At 32.7% G+C, this 19,683-nt stretch overlaps 1 protein-coding gene and 1 non-coding gene across 2 annotated transcripts; one reads left to right on the top strand and one right to left on the bottom strand.

Moving 5' to 3' along the window:
- Window positions 1-1,695: 1,695 nt before the first annotated feature.
- On the bottom strand, window positions 1,696-19,167 carry LOC148299668 (uncharacterized). Its single transcript, XM_088275828.1, has 10 exons — window positions 18,792-19,167; window positions 13,518-13,721; window positions 12,507-12,714; window positions 12,337-12,423; window positions 11,223-11,369; window positions 9,855-10,003; window positions 8,944-9,133; window positions 8,120-8,203; window positions 6,339-6,485; window positions 1,696-5,926 (listed from the first exon to the last, which is right to left on the bottom strand). The coding sequence occupies exons 1-10, from the start codon at window positions 18,997-18,999 to the stop codon at window positions 5,764-5,766; spliced, it is 1,587 nt and encodes a 528-aa protein (XP_088131954.1). The 5' UTR covers window positions 19,000-19,167; the 3' UTR covers window positions 1,696-5,763.
- Window positions 9,467-9,543, top strand: TRNAD-AUC (transfer RNA aspartic acid (anticodon AUC)). The gene has a single exon. It is a non-coding gene; the product is annotated as a tRNA-Asp (tRNA).
- Window positions 19,168-19,683: the final 516 nt, after the last annotated feature.

The raw sequence follows: 19,683 nt of genomic DNA, 5'->3' as shown, positions 1-19,683 counted from the left end.
TCTTTTCCTTCAAGGAACACGTTTTCCATAATCTCGATGGGTTTTGTTTGACTAGATTCGGTGGAATTTATTTCTATTATCTCATCCATTTGATGAAATATTACAAGCGCGACTAGTTTGTTTACGAGTGCGTTCGGCCATTTCGGAGCTATTGACAGAAGTTAAAATATTGTCCGCCTCCGTAATGTAATGGTCAGCACGCTCGGCTACCGTTCTGGAGGCCCGGATTCGATTCCCAGGGGGGTCAAACAAATGTAAGTGATTTTTTCACCCTAATATTTATTCCATATTATCCTGGACTGGTGCCTGAAGCGGAGGGCTGATCACCTTTCCTTCATGTGTTAACGATCAAGATAACACTGCGTTTGTATGATGCAGTGCCCTATGCACCATTGGGTTGCGGATAAGGGTTTGAATGAAAATGAATGTCATTAGTATACTGAGGGTCGGGCGGCAGACTGTCTGAGGATAATTAGGGTCAGGGTTGATGAAAAAAAAACCCACGAGAACAATATTCTATATGAGCTATTTATATGTAGAAATTGGGAATTTTTGGAGGGAAAGGTAAAAATCTTTGCCGTGCCGACATGGCCTGCGGGCTGTAAGTTATGACCACTGCATTATAATTATATTTTCTAATTTTAAATAAAACAGCGTGATTTTCCAATTATTTTAATAATACTATCCATGAACTTTTTGCATACTAAAAAAACATCAAAGGATCAAACATGGAAATGTGATATTTTATACAGTATTTAATAATACATACACCACTTTGAAATAGAAAAAATTATGAGAAAGATAAAATATGAAAAACATTGTCAATTCAAAATCGAGTTATATAAAAAAAATATATGCTAAATGAAAAATATTGCATAAATATAAACATTCACAATTTAAAACATCAGGGTTTTCGCAAATTATTATTTTTTTAAATAAACCATACTATTGTATTAAATTATAACTCTTGAACTCAATCATAGATGGTGCCGATAGCGTGTGAGGAAAGGTGTCAATTGAAGCATTAATACAACTTTCAAAATTTGAATAGTGTGGTTCAATCAATCATGGGTAGAATAATGAATGTCATATGTTTATAAAATGTTCACCTAAACCAGCCTATAAGCCCTGAAAATACACAGACTTTAATATCAATATAAACAACTATTGTATTTATATCTATTTTATGAAATAAAACAATATGTATAAAAAAAAATTGACAAAAATCCCATCATCAGTCAAAGTGTTAAGTAAAAGGCAAATAAACTAAAAAAAAAATTTACACACCTTAAGAGATATGTGCGTATCAGTAAGAATACGGGTATGCAGCCTCGAGGGCCCCAAGCACCGAAGCTATTCGAAGGACAGGCGCCGTAGCGTAGTTGGGTAGACGCTCGACTGTGAAACTGGCGTTGCGGGTTATATTCCCGCCAATTGCAAAATGAATTCAAGAAAGATTTATTTTCAATTAGTCTGGGTGTATGTGATGTATTTTTCATATTTACCTTCCCTATCCTTAGTATCCTACCTGCAGACAAACACCTAAAATAGACGCTTTTCGGGTTTTTCCTTTTTTTTAAATAAGTAAATATATATATATATATCTATATATATATATATATATATATATATATATATATATATATATATATATATATATATATATATACATATATATATAATAATAATCTGGAGCATAAGACTGATCACCTTGAACCTGAAGATTGATCACCATATTGATCCGACACACCATCCGTAGTACTCCCATCATTCTCTCATCATCCATTTGTTCCACATGTCCAATTCGTCGGTCTATCCCCAAGGAATGGATCAATATAGAATAAAGTTTCCATGAGAATAAAAATAATACATTTTTAGCTTAAATGCGAAATAAATAAATAGACAAAATAATATGTTACGCATATAATACGTATGATAGATGTAAAACTTAAATAAACCATAGTTAACTATAAATTCAAATGAGAAAACTTCTTCTTTTTTTCCATTATTTATAAAAAAATGTGAATTGGATTTTTTTGACAATTTTTTTCCTTATAAGACTGCATTCAGAGTCATTTCAACCCATTTTTGTTCAGACCTTGATTCAGAATTAACTTTTCCGAGAGTACAAAAATTGATGTCCGACTTTCTCTGGGGACTGGGTTATTTTTTTATGAAAAATTTTTTTTTATCTTATCTTTCTAATCGATGTATTATGAAGATAGAAATTATTTTAAAATAATTTAATAAAAAAAAACACCTATTTGATATATGTATTTTTCAATTTCAATTTTGTCCGCCTCCATAGTGTAGTGGTTAGCGTGCTAGACTACTATGCTGGAGGTCCCAGGTTCGATTCCCAAGAGGGTCAAAATAAATATTAGTGATTTTTCAGTCTAATATTTATTTAATATGACCCTGGACTGGTACCTGAAGCGGAAGGCTGTTCACCTTTCCTTTGTGTATTTAACGATCGAGATAACACTGCTTCAATACGATGCAGTGCCCTATGCATCATTGGGGTGTGGATAAGGATTAGAAGAAGAAGAAGATTTTCAATTATGACAAAATTACACACAAATATCCACAGATGTCATTGCTATACAAGTTACATCATACTAACTGACGTTCATTAACGTCCATACTCATTCAACTTTGGCGTTCATTAACCGGATCCACGCGGCTTGCATAACCGTATGTGTTTTAACAAAACATGTCCCATACGCGGCTGACATAAGCGTTTGTGTTTTCACTTTGCTCCAAGTTTCGAACCTCAGTTCAACTTGGAGGGATTTTTTCATGGTGTGGAACTTTGGATAAAATAATACGTCAATCCTTGGCCTTATGACATCTGTTGAAATATCTGACCAATAATTTGTAACATCACAAGGATAAATAAAAGAACAGATCCCTGATTTTTCTTGCGGGTCGGTAATTAGTCCGCGCCATAATCATGCCCTATATCTGTCTCACTCTCGACGCTACACATCGCCAGTGGGTAGTAATTAGTCCGCGCCATAATCATGCCCTATATCTGTCTCACTCTCGACGCTACGCATCGCCAGTGGGTAAGAGTGACACACGATGCGTGCTTTGATTTATTTATGTTACGATCTAATTTGTTTATATTACGATATATTTCAAGAATAATGTGACACACATGTATTATAGAGTACTAAAAAGGCACAATGAATCCCATTGAACGTTTTTGTTTAGGAAAATAAATCGTTTCATAACTAAATACATACATGATAAAAGTAATCATTTAAAAAACGGCGAAATACCGCCGCGCACGGGCGTCTCTTAGGAACAAAGTTAACACGGTTAAAAGGTTAACATCCATACTCCTTTGAGGAAAATTAGCACTGACGTTCATTTACATCCATACTCCCGGACAGGTTATACTTTTTTTAACATATTGACAGTGTTTATTTAGCGAAATTTTGATGAATAAATAGAGATTTCATTGTATAAATTAGCATATTGCCTTTTGCCAACATATTTAAATTATCATAATCATAATAACATCAGCATAACATATTTAAATTATTTACAACATTTTGAGTGTGTCCAAATACTTGTTCACAAAATCTGGATTATCTCCAATTACAGGAGTTATTTTCATATTATTTTTTGACATCTCATCAAAGATGAAGAAGAATATGGAAGTCTGGGCATTTACGGGGCTGACGACCGTCATAGGCTGGTTTAAGTGATCACTTTACACACGTGTAACATTTACCAATTCTACCCATTATTGACAACCACACTACTCAAATTCTTGGAAGTTCTATATATATGAATCAATTTAGAAGCCTTGTTCTTGAATCACTAGAACTTCACTAGAGACATCTATTGGTGAGATGTAAAGAAGCTTTTTTATTAAGCATTATTTTGACGGTCGTCAGCCCCGTAAATGCCCAGACTTCCATATTCTTCTTCATCTTTGATGAGATGTCAAAAAATAATATTTAAATTATTATAATCAATAATAACCTACAACCGTAAAAAATATTCTAAATCCAACAGTATTACATATACATTAAACTTTTGTCTAAATTGATTTTGCTTAATACATATAATACTACTTTTTTATATAAATATAACAGCACATAGAGAAAATATATATTTTATGTACAAAAACTCCTTAGGATAACAAAGATTTTTTTTATTCTACTTATTCTAAAATAGGTATTTATTAATAAAAATAGTGTCCGCCTCCAAAGTGTAGTGGTTAAAGCATTTTTCTTTCAAGCTTGAGGTCCCAGATTCGATTCCCAGGGGAATCAAAGCAAAAAATAAATATCCTATAAATGATTTTAGTGTGATATTAATTTAATACCATATCTGTGCCGGATTGCTCACCATGCCCTTAAGTAATGATAATGTACTTTCAGTGCCCTATGGACCATTGGGTGCAGATGGGGGTTAGAATAATGAAAATTTCATCGTATTCTAGAAGTAGTTTTCATTGTGGAATTTGAATTAAACCTTTATTTTTAATCACAATTATGCAATGAACACTAATATGCTTTCAGTGCCATACGCCTCTGCCCCACGCTACCACACTGGAGATCCCAGGTTCGATTCCCAAGGAGTCAATACAATATGAGTGATTTTCACATTGATATTTATTTAATATCACTCTGGACTTGAAGCGCGGGATTGATCATTTTGCCTTCATGTTATAACTATCAATTTAACACTGCGTCAATGCGATGCAGTTCCCTATGCACCATTTGAAGAAAAAAATCATTGCTAATAAATTCATTGCTAACATAGAATCATAAAACTGTATAAACTATAACAAGATAGTGAGTTTTGCCTAGAATTTTTCATTCAAAAATTATATAAAATTACAGAAACATTGAATATAAAGAGAGAACCCACTTCACATTTAGACTATAAAACTTATTTTTTTAATTAAAAAAAGAAAAATATTTGTGTTTTTATTATTTAAGCAAATATTTCAATTTCATACTATATTTCTGTGAGCCTAAGCGGCTCATTATTAGAAATAGGTATCAAATTGTGGTACATAGTGTGGGTTCGAACCGAGAAACTCTGACTTAAGAGTCCGCGACACTGACCACGGGACCACAACCCGACACAAACTTACAAAGTTGAAGCCCAAGTATGGACATGACAAACTGTTGCATAATCCGTAGCTAGAAAGAGTCACTTGGATGTTAGGATGCAATATGGATGTTCAATAATGGGCAGAATGGTGGACATTTACACGATGTATAAGTGATCACTTGAGCCAGCCAGTGCCAGGTTGTAAGCCTTGTGAATGTACAGACTTCCATATTCTCTTAATATGAAAAGATGCTTCGTTTCTGTTGAGATGTCGCTCACTCCTTTCAAGAACGTCATAAATCAAAAAACTTGATTTTTCAGGAGAACATTTTTAATGTTTAAAAATATAATACAATGTATTAAAAATAAATATCAAGCCACTTATTGAACTTTTTACTGTGCAACAGATATTTTTAGGTAAAACCTGAATGTTTTTTCTCCATTTGAAAAATATATAGTATATTTTAAAAAAATAATTAAACAATACCTTTTCATCAAAATGCAAAAAACATCACATTCTGCCCTGTAGCGGGTAAATATTAAGTTAAAAATATCCCGTTTTTGCTGGGATATAGTACATTTTCTGGGCATTCCGAAAACGTGCACAACTGAAAATTGATGATTTTTGAAATATGACGTTTTTGAAAGGAGTGAGCGATATATATCTTGATGCACATGTGATTATCAGTTAAGTAAGGAGTCGTCATTGTCAGGTTTAATGGTCTCCATGGAATGGACAGTTGTTTCGTGGCGATTGCGATGGTCGGATCTGAAGAAGTTCTTGTTGCAAATCTTGCATGGATATTTTCTGATTTTTTCGTGAACTTTTAAATGCTGCCTGAGGTCACTGCAAAAAAAACATGTTAATTGACATAATTCCACCTTTACAGTGTTGTGGTTATAGTTCAGGTAAGATCCGGTCATTTGACCGGATCTTACCTGAACTGGATCTTTTAAATAGAAGACATGTATCAGTAGATCTATTTCACTTAAGTAATCCAGTTGTAAAATATTGATTAATGGAATAATCTTCATTAAATTAAGTAACTTTGTTTTCACCACTTTTTTACTATCTACACTATCTGCGGGCGGATTAGAAAATTCCATAACTAGGCGAAACAATTGTCACAATATTAATTTTTTATGTGTTTTTGTTAATAAAATACGACTAAGTAGACTCAAAAGATCTGTGTTTGATTAATACATACATAAATTAAAATGGAGTTCTACAAATTAAACGCCAAATCAATCAATAATACCTTTTGGTTTTGAAAGTCTTGTCGCACAAATCACACAGCAATCCCTTGTAGTCACTATGTCTAAGTTTGTGCGTTTTTAGCAAGTTGCCAGTGTAAAACTTCCTCGGACACATGTCACATTCGTACGGACGTTCCTTCGTGTGTATCCTAAAAATTAATTTGGTTTTTTGATATGTTTGGATAAAACTTAATTCATTTTTTATTAAAAAATGTTAGATTTAGACCAAATTTACCACAGAAGGTACAGCTAACTGTATAGGTAAGTACAATAGCTAATAAGGTATTGAAATGATCAAATAGAGGAAGTGAATACAGCGAGTTCTCTACTTTAGGATATTTTGATATTTTATACATCCCAAAAACATTGTTAGTAATTAAAAGATTAGAATGAAGCTCTCGTACATATTGATAAATCTTTGACCGTCATGGAAATATGAGAGTTTCATGTGTATTTCATATATCGCTCACTCCTTTCAAGAACGTCATAAATCAAAAATCGTGAATTTTGAGTTGTGCGTGTTTTCGGAATGCCCAGAAAATGTACTATATACCAGCAAAAGTGGCATATTTTTAACTTAATATTTACCCGCTACAGGGCAGAAAATGTTGTTTTTGCATTTTGATGAAAAGGTATTGTTTAATTATTTTTTTAAATGTACTAAATATTTTTCAAATGGAGAAAAAACCTTCAGGTTTTACCTAAAAAGATCTGTTGCACAGTAAAAAGTTCAATAAGTGGCTTGATGTTTATTTTTAATACATTGTGATTTCTTTTTAAACTTTAAAAACGCTCTCCTGAAAAATCAAGTTTTTTGATTTATGACGTTCTTGAAAGGAGTGCGCGATATGAGGACAACAGAAAATATACGTAACATGTAATATAACAAAAGAGAAAAGTGCAATTTGATTATCTCTGTAATAAAAACATCAGTAATCAATCAATAATTGTAAATAAAATATGTATCTTTCTGATCTGAATGTGAAATATTGGTAAACGGAGAGATTTTGGAACAGGTAGATGATTTCGTGTATTTGGGTAGTATGTTTTCTAGGGATGGAAAGATTGATAAAGACGTAGAAAGGAGAGTGAATGCTGGGAACAAAGTGAATGGAGCACTGAAATCAGTTATAGCAAATAAAAACCTATCAGCGGAAGCTAAACTGGTAGTGCACAACGGAGTCCTGGTTCCAACTCTAATGTATAGAAGTGAAACATGGAGTTGGCAAAAGAAGGATGAAAGTAGACTGAATGCAGTCGAAATGCGATCTCTCAGAAGAACGATGTATGATAGATGTTCGAATAGTGAAATAAGGAAGGAATGCAAAGCTGAGATAAGCATTATCGATAAAATTAAGAAAGGTGTGTTGAGATGGTTTGGACATGTAGAACGAATGAGTGAGGAAAGAACGGTAAAACAAATTTATGAGGCGAATGTTAGTGGGAAAAGAAGCAGAGGAAGACCGAGAAAAACATGGCACGATCAGGTATGCCAAATACTTGAAAGTGGTCAGGTTAGGAGTCGTAACAATCGGCGGGTACGTATGAGGAGATGCATGAACGTGGAAGAGGCGAAGAATGTTTGCAAGGACAGAGTGGTGTGGCGCTCTATTCTCTCTGCCTACCCCTGCGGTGAAGCGGCGTGATGGTTAGTTAGTTAGTTAGTTTTTATATGTATCTTTAACATTTTATGAATTGATTATGTACAAAAATGGAGGACTGTTTGTATACATATTGAAGAAAGAATATTTTTTAAATTAAGAAATGTATTTGTAATAATTACCTCATGTGGATATCCAACTTATATTTGGTTGAAAATAATTTGGAGCAATATTGGCAAATAAAGGATTTCTCTTCATGAAGAGCTCTGGAAAGAAAAAATATCACTTAATTTTGATTGAATTATCTTAAATTTCTTCTTCTGTCCTCCACTGCTGTAGGCAATGGAAGACCGAAGGCTAAAAACCTCTTCCGTATTCTTCCATTCCCTTCAGTTTGTTGCTGTTTGCAGCCAGTTTTTCAATTCAATTCAATTTATTCAATAATTAATATATACATTACAAACTAACATTTAAGGCGTTTACATGAAAAAAACAGATTAAAAAGTAAGCAAGAAGACTCTTGTTAAATGTGTAGAAGAATCCCGCTTCGGAAAACTCCTTCAATCAATAGATCAATATCCAACGTGATATTGTTCAACATAGCGGTAGCTCTTCCTACAGGCATAACCATCGGCAGGTTGGTCCTGTGTATAGGAATGTGAAACAATCTATGCCGACGCTGTCTTAGGTAACTATCGGGAACATACAGACCAATGCTCCGGATAATTTCAGGATTATCGATCATACCGCGCAACAATCGAAAAAAATGCGTAATCAAATACACATTCGATTGTAATCAAATACCGATGAGTAGTTTCTACCCCCTATAGCGGCTTTGTCCTCGGACTATTTTATTGAGGACTTTTGACGTCTCTTTCAATCTCCTATGGTCTCCATTTCAACATTTTTGGGGTCCATCTTGTGGCGTCCTGTCTTGCAACGTGCATGTCCCGCCCGTTGCCACTTGAGTCTTGCCTAATTTAAATTTATAAAATTGTCCGCTTACTTGTGACGATATAAGGCGGCATTTTGCTTGAACGAAGCTCCACACTCGCAAACAAAAGGTCTGGCACTGTCGTGTATACTGATATGAGTCTTAAGCGACTGTTGGCTCGCAAAAATCTTGTGACAGATTTCACAGCGTCTCTTTCTGTTTTGGTTATGGACCTCTTTATGCTTCCGCTCTGAAGTGCAGTCTAAAATAATAGATAATACTATAAAATAGTATCGTGCAAGACCCTAAAAAAATTATAGTAAAATGTGCACAAAAATTAATTTAACCCATTGCACCACTAAAAAGATGACATAATTTGTTCTTACAATACACTATTTAATTTCGACATATTTTTTTATTACAATAACAATAAGAGTAAATTACATACAAAATAAAAATGGTAAAAAAATAACAGCATAACTTTTGTTGTTGTTCATAAGCTAGATCATTATGGCTCGTCCCCAGGTAATTTTGGAAGAGTGTATTCGGTTCAGAGTTGTGAAAGTTATTGTCATTTAGTTTTAATGCCGCCTCCGCCTCCATAGTGTAATGGTCAACACGCTAGACTATCATTCTGGAGGTCCCGGGTTCGATTCCCAGGGGGGGGGGTCAAATAAATATAGGTGATTTTTTCACTCTAATATTTATTCAATATCACCCTGGACTGGTACCTGAAGCGGGGGGCTGATCACCTTTCCTTTAGTGTTAACAATCAAGATAACACTGCGTTTATATGCAGTGCCCTATGCACCATTGGGGTGCGGATAAGGGTTTGAAGGAGAAGAAGAAGTTTTAATGTAAAAAAATCACTTTATAGACAAACCGGTGAATTACCCGCTTTGTCAGTCAGTGAAAAATTGACCTTAGCCGGCGATTCGCTGGCTTTGTGTTGCAATGGATTAAAACAGGCTTGTTTTACATACATTTTTGACAAATATCGCAGAAGTATTCTTTGATTCCGAGATGTTTGTTGACGTGGTCGGTCAAATCAGATTTTCTCTTGAAAAGCTTGCCACAGTGGGGACACATTAGACTGTTATGAGATTTCTTTCTCTTTCCTGCAGTAGACGCCCTAAAATTGACAAAAATATTGAATTAAAATTTATCGTTTGACTGATCAGGTGCCTTAAGCGAGTTAATGCGATCTCTGTTGCTGTGCTCAGGCTATAAAAAATCAGCAAGAAAATTTTCTGATGTTTATGTTTGTTTCTTTACACATTCTAGCACAATTTTGAATAATCTAAAACATGGAATATACAGAGATATCTATTATGATAATGAATTAACACAATATTAAAGTGTGTTTATTCATATTATCGATTTTACAAAGATTTACCGAAAAGCTTCACATGACAGTCAACCTGTGTCTCTAATACGGGGTTATTAGTTTTTTCGTGTGTTTAAATATTTATCTCTTGAAATTTAAAATAATTTCACAGTATATAAGTTACCGTCCATGCATTATAAGTTTTATTATTGTAAATTGTGCCAAGAAAAAGTTGTTTTTAGTTTGTAAAGTGTGTTCTTATATTGTGAAAGTTTTGGTTGTTATTTTCTGAGTGACTGGCGGCGCAGACTGCACACATGAAGTCTTTAGAATATCCTCAATATATGGACAAAAAAGAATATCAACACATTGTTTGCGGGAAACGCTTAAAAGCGTCATTTACATACTATTGGTGAGAGCGGGAGACGCTAATAATGTTCTATTTGCTTACTTTAGGAACAGCGCGATTGCCAAAAAACATTGTACAGATCGGAGTTTGGGGTTACTTGTGATTAGTATATGACCTTAATTGATATACTAATTAGGGTCAGGGTTGATAAAAAAAAAACTGCCCGACAACAATGTATTTAAATTGAATTTAAAACTGCACTTATTGAGTATCTTTTTTTTTATTTATTTAATATAGTTACGATATATGTAATACATTTTCTAAGCATTTATACATATGGCAAACTTTTAGTTTTAGATTCGCTGTGCCTCTCCAAAAAAGAGACTGAGCTCTTGTGCTTGGAGAGGGACTTACACTCATGGTTTGATGTTTTATATAATTAATGGTATAATAGTCTTTTTTATACATTTTTTCTAGATTTATATGTAATGGGCATTAATTTTTTTCTTAAGAATTTTTATATCTTCTGTTTTTTAAATTTCTTTAGGGATATATTAGTATCATATATAGTATCATACTCAATATTTTTCCATTTACTATTAATGTTCAAACATTTTTGCTGACAATGCACAAACATTAAAGCATTGCAATAAGGCAGTTTCATTTAAAACTTACAATTTCAGCTCTAAATATGCGGATAGTGAGTCCTTATCCAAGTCATCCAAGTCAGTGTGCTTTTCCAGATGCATATTTCTAGTGTGTCCAGTAGAAAATGCCTCGTGGCATACTGGACAAGGAAACGGTTTTTCATTTGTGTGGGTTCTGAAAAATGGGTTTAATTTTTCATAACTTGTTTCACCCGTCAAAATGTAGTTAGTACAATACCATTTTTATTTGATTAGCAATTGGGCTTTGCAAATAGCCAGCATTATCAGGCTGGTGATGTCAACTGCGGTACTTTCTTCATTAATAATATGTATAATGTAGTTCCAACAAGAAATCTTAGAAAATCTCATTCTTATCAATATTTATTTATTTTTTTATTTTTTCAAAACATATTACATACATAAGTCATAATATATACATATAATATTCCCGATGAGTAATTTCTATTTCTCATTTTGGAACATGGGATTAAGGTTAACAAGACTGGATCACAAATAATAAAGTTACAAAAAAGATTTTTTTTTAATAACCAAAACGAATACATGGCAAAGTATAAAAACAATAAACAGGTAAAATAAATAGGCATAAGAAGCATATTTAAAATAAACAAATGAAAAAATATAAAAAATGAGAAAATATAAGGTAAACACAAAATAAGAAAATATGACTAATCACTACATATGTACATATATATATATTTCCATAAAGTATTTTTTCAGATCATTTATTTTGGATCCCCGAATGGGATAAATAATAAAATACATAATAGAGAAAATTACTGCAGACAAGTGCCATATTGGTTATATTACAAATGATATTAATAAAACAATTTTAAATGCAAAACTAAAATGTGTTGAAATGTATTTTTTTTAACAGTTTTTAGAAAGAAAACTGATATTATTATGATCAATATTTTTTGTTTACTATGTAAAAAGTAACGGCAAAATATTCTAAACATTACTGATTTCCCTCTCGTGAACATTTAAAGTTATAGATTTTAAATTGTTTACCTCGTAACCTACCGATGTAAGCAATAAATTCAAAATATTGTGCAGTTGTTTGAAAATTTCTTGTTTTATTTGACAAAAAATAAACATCTAAATAAATAAAAAATTAAACTTACCTTAAATGAACGGTTAGATTGTACTTCAGTTTAAAAGTTTTTGAACAAAATTCACAATAATATTTGCTTTCCATATGTTGACTTTTGCTGAAATAAATATATTTTTTTATAAAACAGTGACAAAATACATTTTTATTGCGATACCGTCTTACAATGAGTTGATATTTTACCTGTGTTTGTACAAAGCGGCTTGTTGCTTGAATGTAGCACCGCACTCGTCGCATGAGTATTTCCTATCATCCGAGTGTATATTCATGTGATTATTCAGAATGCTGATAGCGGAAAAGCTCTGAGGGCATATGGGACATTTCAGTTTCTTAGTTTTATCACGGAAACCTGATTTGTGAAAATATCGATGTCTCGTTTCATCTGCATAAACTGAAATTACATTTCAACATTTTATTAATATCTCAGGACAGAAAAACATTTTTTTTTAAATAACCAGCAAAGCCCCCATTTTAGAGTCTTTTCTGAAGGGCAGTCATAAAAAATACATTGCAAACACCCAGACCAATTGAAAATGAATATTTTTTTATTTAATTTTGCAATTGGCGGGAATCAAACCCGTAACGTAAATATCAGTCAAGCGTCTGCCCGACTACGCCATGGCACTTACCGCTAACTAGGCTATTGAGATATCATATGTAGAGTTGGTTTTTCATAAACCTGCTTAACTCTTTGAATCCTAGAGGCCGGTAAACCGGCTTTATTTAGTAACGCATATACCGGAATGGCCGGAATACCGGCCTCAACATCTATCCTCATTACCCTACGGCCTGGAATACCGGGCTGCAAAGAACAAACAAAGACGATTCTTTTGACTTATTGCGACGTCATCGCGAGTGTGAGAGGGAGGAGAACTTGTTTGAACATGAACTCAGAATAATTTTGATTAATTTTGGATAGAAATTTCATTTTTAGTCATATATAGTTTTTTGGTCAAAAATTACTCAGAAGCTCAAGGTTAGGTTAGGTTACTTGTACAATAAGCGCTTCAGGATTCAAAGGGTTAAGATACAAATTTTAGGTAAATATTCATTGTATACGGGTTATAATGAGTTATTTATTAATCACATCATGAACAAGAACATTCAGGCTAACTGGTCAACAATCATCACGAATGACGAAACATTAATAAAGCTAAAATAAATACAAAAGAAATGAATTTTAGCTTTGCTCACATTTTTGGCAAATCTTGCAGAAGTATTTGTCCAAAGCTTCAGGGTGTAGTGCCTTCGTGTGTCTCTTTAGCTCCACTTTCCGTTTGAAAGTCATCTCACACAGAGAACATGTTTTAATCTTTAATTTGACATCTTTTTTTATCTTGATCTTTTTTATTCTTCCGTCTCGGTGAACTTTTATAACTGGGTGTGCTGTGTCCAAAACTGAAAATAACCATTGAGTTAATTATCTACATCATAGATGACCAACCTTTTCAGCAGCCGGGCCAGATTTTAGAAGTGACATTTTACACCGGGCCGTTGAACAACATATCTTCTTTTATTCAAAGCAAACATACATCCATATATATATTTATTTATTTATATTTTTTTGAAGATACAACGAAAATGAGAATCATCAAATTTATTAAATTAGAATTAAGTAATACAAAAAATTATTAGAAAATTTATCATTTCTTCTGTTACTCTTCTCTTCTTTGGTCCAACGTCTTTATTACTTGACGCCATTTTATGGGTCTTGAAATTGTTACGATAGTGAAATACTTCTATATATGTGATATAATACGAACAACGCATAGTGAAATGTTATTTTGGTGGTTTTATGTACACTTAAAGAAAAAATATGTGAAATGCTCCGCGGGCCGCAAGTAGACACCCGGCGGGCCACATGCGGCCCGCGGGCCGCGGGTTGGCCACCCTTGATCGACATAATAATTATATTTTTTATTCCGGCTTGACTAAGAGAAGGGTTCAACATTTAGCCAGCCATATTTTGTTGACATTATAAAGTAAAAATTTGATTAAAAATACTCAAAAAAAGTAATTAACACACTTAGGAAGGGAAAGGTATTTCTACCCATTCGGTCGATTGATGCTTAATGACGGGTAGGGTATTTTTACCTTCTGCACCGGCCTCATTTCAAAGTCAGAAAAGAAGGAATTATTTCATGTTTCTTTTATGAATATGTATTATGTACCAATCTCTTTGTTTAGGTCTATATGTACACAATTATCAAATCCCGTCGCAAGCAGTCCACAGGCGTAACACTTGTCCGAAATGTGTTAATAGGTAATACTTTCACGACAGGTACAAATTGTGTTAAAATTACTACTGTGACCAGGCAGTATTGCACATTAGCAAAAAATGCATTGTTTTTGAAAAATAGCCATAAATTTTAAACTGATAGGAATTTTAAAACAAACAGTATTTACATATATGTAATCTATTTTGGAGGTTCTCAATTTGTGTTCTGTATTATTTGCTATGTAAATTTTTAAAAATTTTAACATAAGTCCAGTAATTTTTTAAAATTAATTTTTATGAATTTTGAAGGGAATTGATCTTTATAATTAAATTATTTTCAAATAGTGTTTTTCGGTGGTTTTCAATCTGTGTTTCGAGTTTTTATTCATATTTATTAAAACTAAAAGGAATAACGTTTTTCGGTGGTTCTCAATCTGTGTTTCGAGTTTTTATTCATATTTATTAAAACTAAAAGAAATAACTCTTTGATTTTTTTACAAATATATTTTATTGAGCTTTCAGAAAGTAATATTTGTTTTTTTTTATGGTTTACAATCAGTGGGTTGCATGTTTTTAAATGTTCTTGGGGAACTTTCAAACTACCGTAGAACGGGGCTACTTGAACTTTGATGTGTTACTTGAGCCCAGAAAAAAAATCTGTATTTGATCTACAATAATGAACGTATCTACATGATTCATTGTTTTCCTGACAGGTGACACTTATTGTCACGATACTTATATACGATTGATACCACAATCTAAATATTTTTTTTGTACTGGGCTCAAGTAACACATCAAAGTTCAAGTAGCCCCGTTCTACGGTGCTTTAAATATTGGTGAATCAAAGTATTTATTTGAGAAAATTTTTTAATAATACTTTGCTATTCTTTATTTTGAAATGCGAAAATCAGTGGTTTTCATAAAAAAAATGCTCAGATATTTTGATTTGTATTATTATTTAATCGCAATTTATGTATCGCATAAAATCAAAATTATAAAAATAAATGTTTTGTTTTATTTCTAGTACAAGTACTATAATACAATATATGAAAAATTCAAATTCCACTTACAATTTAACATTTCTCCGATTTGTATCCGGTATTTTTTTGTTTAAATGTAGCCACTTATCAATTCTAATGTTTATTTATAATTTGTTAAAAACATGTCACAGTTATGTTCATGGTTATAAGCAAAACTTTTAAAAACTAAAATATTTTTCTCAAAAACACTGTCAATATACTAATATAGTTATCACACAAGATCAATAACTTTTTTTAGTATGATACGCTTGAAAACAAGTGTACAGATGAAGCGGTGCTTCGCAGCTTTTGCACATATAATATGTATCTCTGCGAATCTTGTGGGAGTAGCAAACACGACACTTTCTTCTGACATGTTTATCATTGCTTATAATTTTTATAGGTTCATGATCTTTTAAACCTCCCATTAGCCTTCCTGGCGGATCAAATCTGCGGGCTCGTTTTGTTGCAGTCGGTTGGGATGTTGTTGTTGTCAGTTGGGATGTCGTTGCGGTCGGTTGGGTTGTCGTTGCGGTCGGTTCATTTGCCGAATCTGATTCGTGGGGAACTTCCTCCCACCGAGACAATGCTATTTTTAACATAAAGCCATTAAATTTCATTTTTGATGTTGGATTAAGTTTTTGAAAAACACGAATTGAATTAAATATAGCACAGTGTAGAAGATAAAAATAAATCTTTTTTTTTAGGCCACTTCAAAGTTTTTCTAAAGATGGGATTGTATGCAAGATATTGGTCTGCTAGATCAACGCCACTCTTAAAATTGTTATAGTCCAATATCCAATGTGGTTTCTGAATGGCAAGTTGGGTGGTTCTGTCTACTTTACCACTATTTACTAATTTGGCATTGTGAATCGTTGAATTCATTTGAATATTTCTTTTCTTTATGTCTCCAAATCTGCAACAAGATTTCATCTTTTTTTGTGGCGTGTTTCTCCACGTTTAAGCTTTGTATTTTTTAGAGAATCAGATCATCATAGTATGTCGGTACTATATACATAAACATTAAGGAAAAAGACAGCACAATCAAATATCTATTCTTATTAAATCGTGCAAATATTAAAACTGACATTTACACAGTGCAGCACAATTACAAATTCTGACACCGATTTTCTTGAAAACTATATATCGGTCACACCTTTTAACAACGTCATATTTCAAAAATCATCAATTTTCAGTTGTGCACATTTTCGGAATGCCCAGAAAATGTACTATATCCCAGCAAAAACGGGATATTTTTAACTTAATATTTACCCGCTACAGGGCAGAATGTGATGTTTTTTGCATTTTGAAGAAGAGCTATTGTTTTACTGTATTTTTTAATATATTAAATATTTTTCAAATGGAGAAAAAACATTCAGGTTTTATTTAAAAAGATCTGTTGCACAGTAAAAAGTTCCATAAGTGGCTTGATATTTATTTTTAATACATTTTATTATATTTTTAAACTTTAAAAACGATCTCCTGAAAAATCAAGTTTCTTGATTTATGACGATGTTGAATGGAGTGAGTGATATGTTTTTTTGGTTACAAACAGATGTTACAAATAAGTAAGATGCAAACCATTTCGATAGTAAATAATACACTCAATCTTTGAAGGAGATGAAACGAATCTCAATCTTTAATTACTATAAAAGAAGCAATTCAACAGTGCGTTTCACTCACTATCAAGCACAAACGCTCAAGGTACTGTTGTGATACGCAATGAGAGAGAGAGATGCAGATATATTTTATGACAATGGCAGCCGAGATCAACATAGCCCAATTTTATAATGGAACTCTATAAAATGCAGATATATCCACCTCCGTAGTGTAGTGGTCAGCGCAGTTGGTTACTGTGCTGTTGGGGGGCAAAATAAATATGGGTGATTTTGACTCTCATACTTATTTAATATCACCCTGGACTAGTACAAGAGCAAGACTGATCACCTTGCCTTCAAGCAATTAACGATCACGACAACACTGTATCGCTACGATGCAGTACCCTATGTACTGTTGGGTGCAGATAAGGGTTAAAAAAATTATAATAAAATAAAATTAGATATTCACAGATGTCGATAGTACAAAGAATTAGCTAGGTTTTAAGCCAAAAATCATAATGATGTCAATACAAAAATGATGTCAAAACACTCAAAATGTTGTACATAATATATGAGTTATAAATTAAAAGAAGAAGCTATTTAGATCTGTTTTTTATTTATAAACAATTTCAAAAAAATCATACATCTAAACCAATTAAAATAGTGTCTATCATATCGTGGGTGTACTGGCAAAAAACGTTAACTCGAAAATATGCAATTTTGACTTAATGATGCAAATAATAAAGTTTTCCACATTGTATAAACTGGCAAAATACACTAAGTGGTTTGAAATGTCATATTTATGTGGTTTTAAAAGGAAATTCAACTTTAAGTTTAATAGCTGGTATTTTATTCAGGCTAAAAGCTTTAAATATCAGGGATTTAACTAATTAGATTAATTTTCAATTAGAGTTAACTTTTTTCCAGTATATCCACAATATAAAGATAAAAAAGACATATGCAGGTAAAGATTTACAAGTATGCAATAAATAGATTCACAAATACTTCAAGACTACTCGGCTGTCCAAATTTAAAACACAGTAAGGGACATTTTTTTTGTGGCAGGTTTTTTTTGCATTTATGGACTAAGTAGACTCTACTTAGTCCAAAAATCCAAAAAAAACCTACTACAAAAAAAATGTCCCTTACTGTGTTTTAAATTTGGACAGCCGTACTATAAGTAAAATTAAAATATAACTTTGTTTTAAATAATTTACAATGTCTACCGGTTTCGAAGCTAACCGGTAGACATAATAATTAAGTTATAATAAAAAATATATTATTAGATTAAAACGAATATTTTTAGCTTTTCCACTTTTCTTATTTGACCAGCGACCGGGTTTCGTCGTTACCGACATCATCAGACGAAACCCGGGCGCTGGTCAAATAAAAAAAGTGGAAAAGCTAAAAATATTGGTTTTAATCTAATAATATATTAAAAATGCAATTCCATCACGAAGTGTCAGTGGATAATATAAATCTATTATAATAAAAAAATTATATTTTTTTGAAACAAAGTTATATTTTAATTATAAAATGTAAAATCACAAAGTTAGTGCTTCAAACATAAATTATACTACTTTAAGTATTACACAGCGAGTATTAGTATTACATATTACTAGAATTTACATACCGGGTTCATCTTTGATATCTTCTTTGATTGATTCATTAACATCCAGATTCTCTCCAGAAAAATCATCATCTCCGAGATCGCAATCAAATTCTTCCATCTGATTCGATAAATCCTCATATTCTTCCTTAATAATACCTTTCTCGTCCTTGTAATCGTCATCCGGAACAACGGATGCACTACTCAACTTGGTGACATTATGCACATTCATAAAATGTTTGGGAATTTCACTGTACTCTATGTTAACAACGATTTGTGATTTACACAATTGCAGAGACTTGTATGTTTTATCGCATTTTACGCGGAAAACATATGCCGATTTCAAATCCTCAACACATTTGTTACATATTTTGTTTGGGAGACCGTCATTAGGTGTCGCCTGAAAAATAAAAATAACCATATGTTACATAGTAATCTTGTCTACCTCCGTAGTGTAATGGTCAGCGCTCTCGGCTACCATTCTGGAGGTCCCGGGTTCGATTTCCAGGGGGGGGGGGTCAAATAAATACAAGTGATTTTTTCACACTAATATTTATTCAATAAATGGTACCTGAAGCAGAGGGCTGATCACCTCTCCTTCATGTGTTGAACGATCTAGATAACATTGGGTTTATATGATGCAGTGCCCTATGCACCATTGGGGTGTAGATAAGGGTTGGAAGACATACTAATCTGGGTGTAACTGACATCAACAGTAAGGTAGAGGAAAGGCATTTGAGATGGTATGGGCACATAGGGCATAGAGAACTCGATCATATTGTAAACCAGGCGATCGCCATGGATCTTCCTCGAAAGACACCTATAGGAAGACCAAAAAATTCATGGATGGTATAGAAAGATCACACGATTCGAGGGCATGACCTAGGTGATGTTGTATATGATAGAAGGACCTACA

The sequence above is a fragment of the Brachycentrus maculatus genome, unplaced genomic scaffold (assembly GCF_059751285.1).
Source record: "Brachycentrus maculatus isolate JH-2025_06_01 unplaced genomic scaffold, ASM5975128v1 h1tg001001l, whole genome shotgun sequence".
In the NCBI taxonomy this organism is placed as follows: domain Eukaryota; kingdom Metazoa; phylum Arthropoda; class Insecta; order Trichoptera; family Brachycentridae; genus Brachycentrus; species Brachycentrus maculatus.
The sequence above is the reverse complement of the archived record's forward strand: the minus strand, read 5'-3'. Positions and strand labels throughout refer to the sequence as shown.

What these genes read in the sequence shown, in the direction of transcription:
- LOC148299668 (XM_088275828.1), bottom strand. Translation starts at nt 18,999, where the DNA reads ATGAATGTGCATAATGTCACCAAGTTGAGTAGTGCATCCGTTGTTCCG. An exon ending in GCCGCCTTATATCGTCACAA is followed by an intron (nt 8,204 to 8,943) that starts GTAAGCGGACAA and finishes TTTTCTTTCCAG; the next exon opens with AGCTCTTCATGAAGAGAAAT. An exon ending in AAGTTGGATATCCACATGAG is followed by an intron (nt 6,486 to 8,119) that starts GTAATTATTACA and finishes ATTAATTTTTAG; the next exon opens with GATACACACGAAGGAACGTC.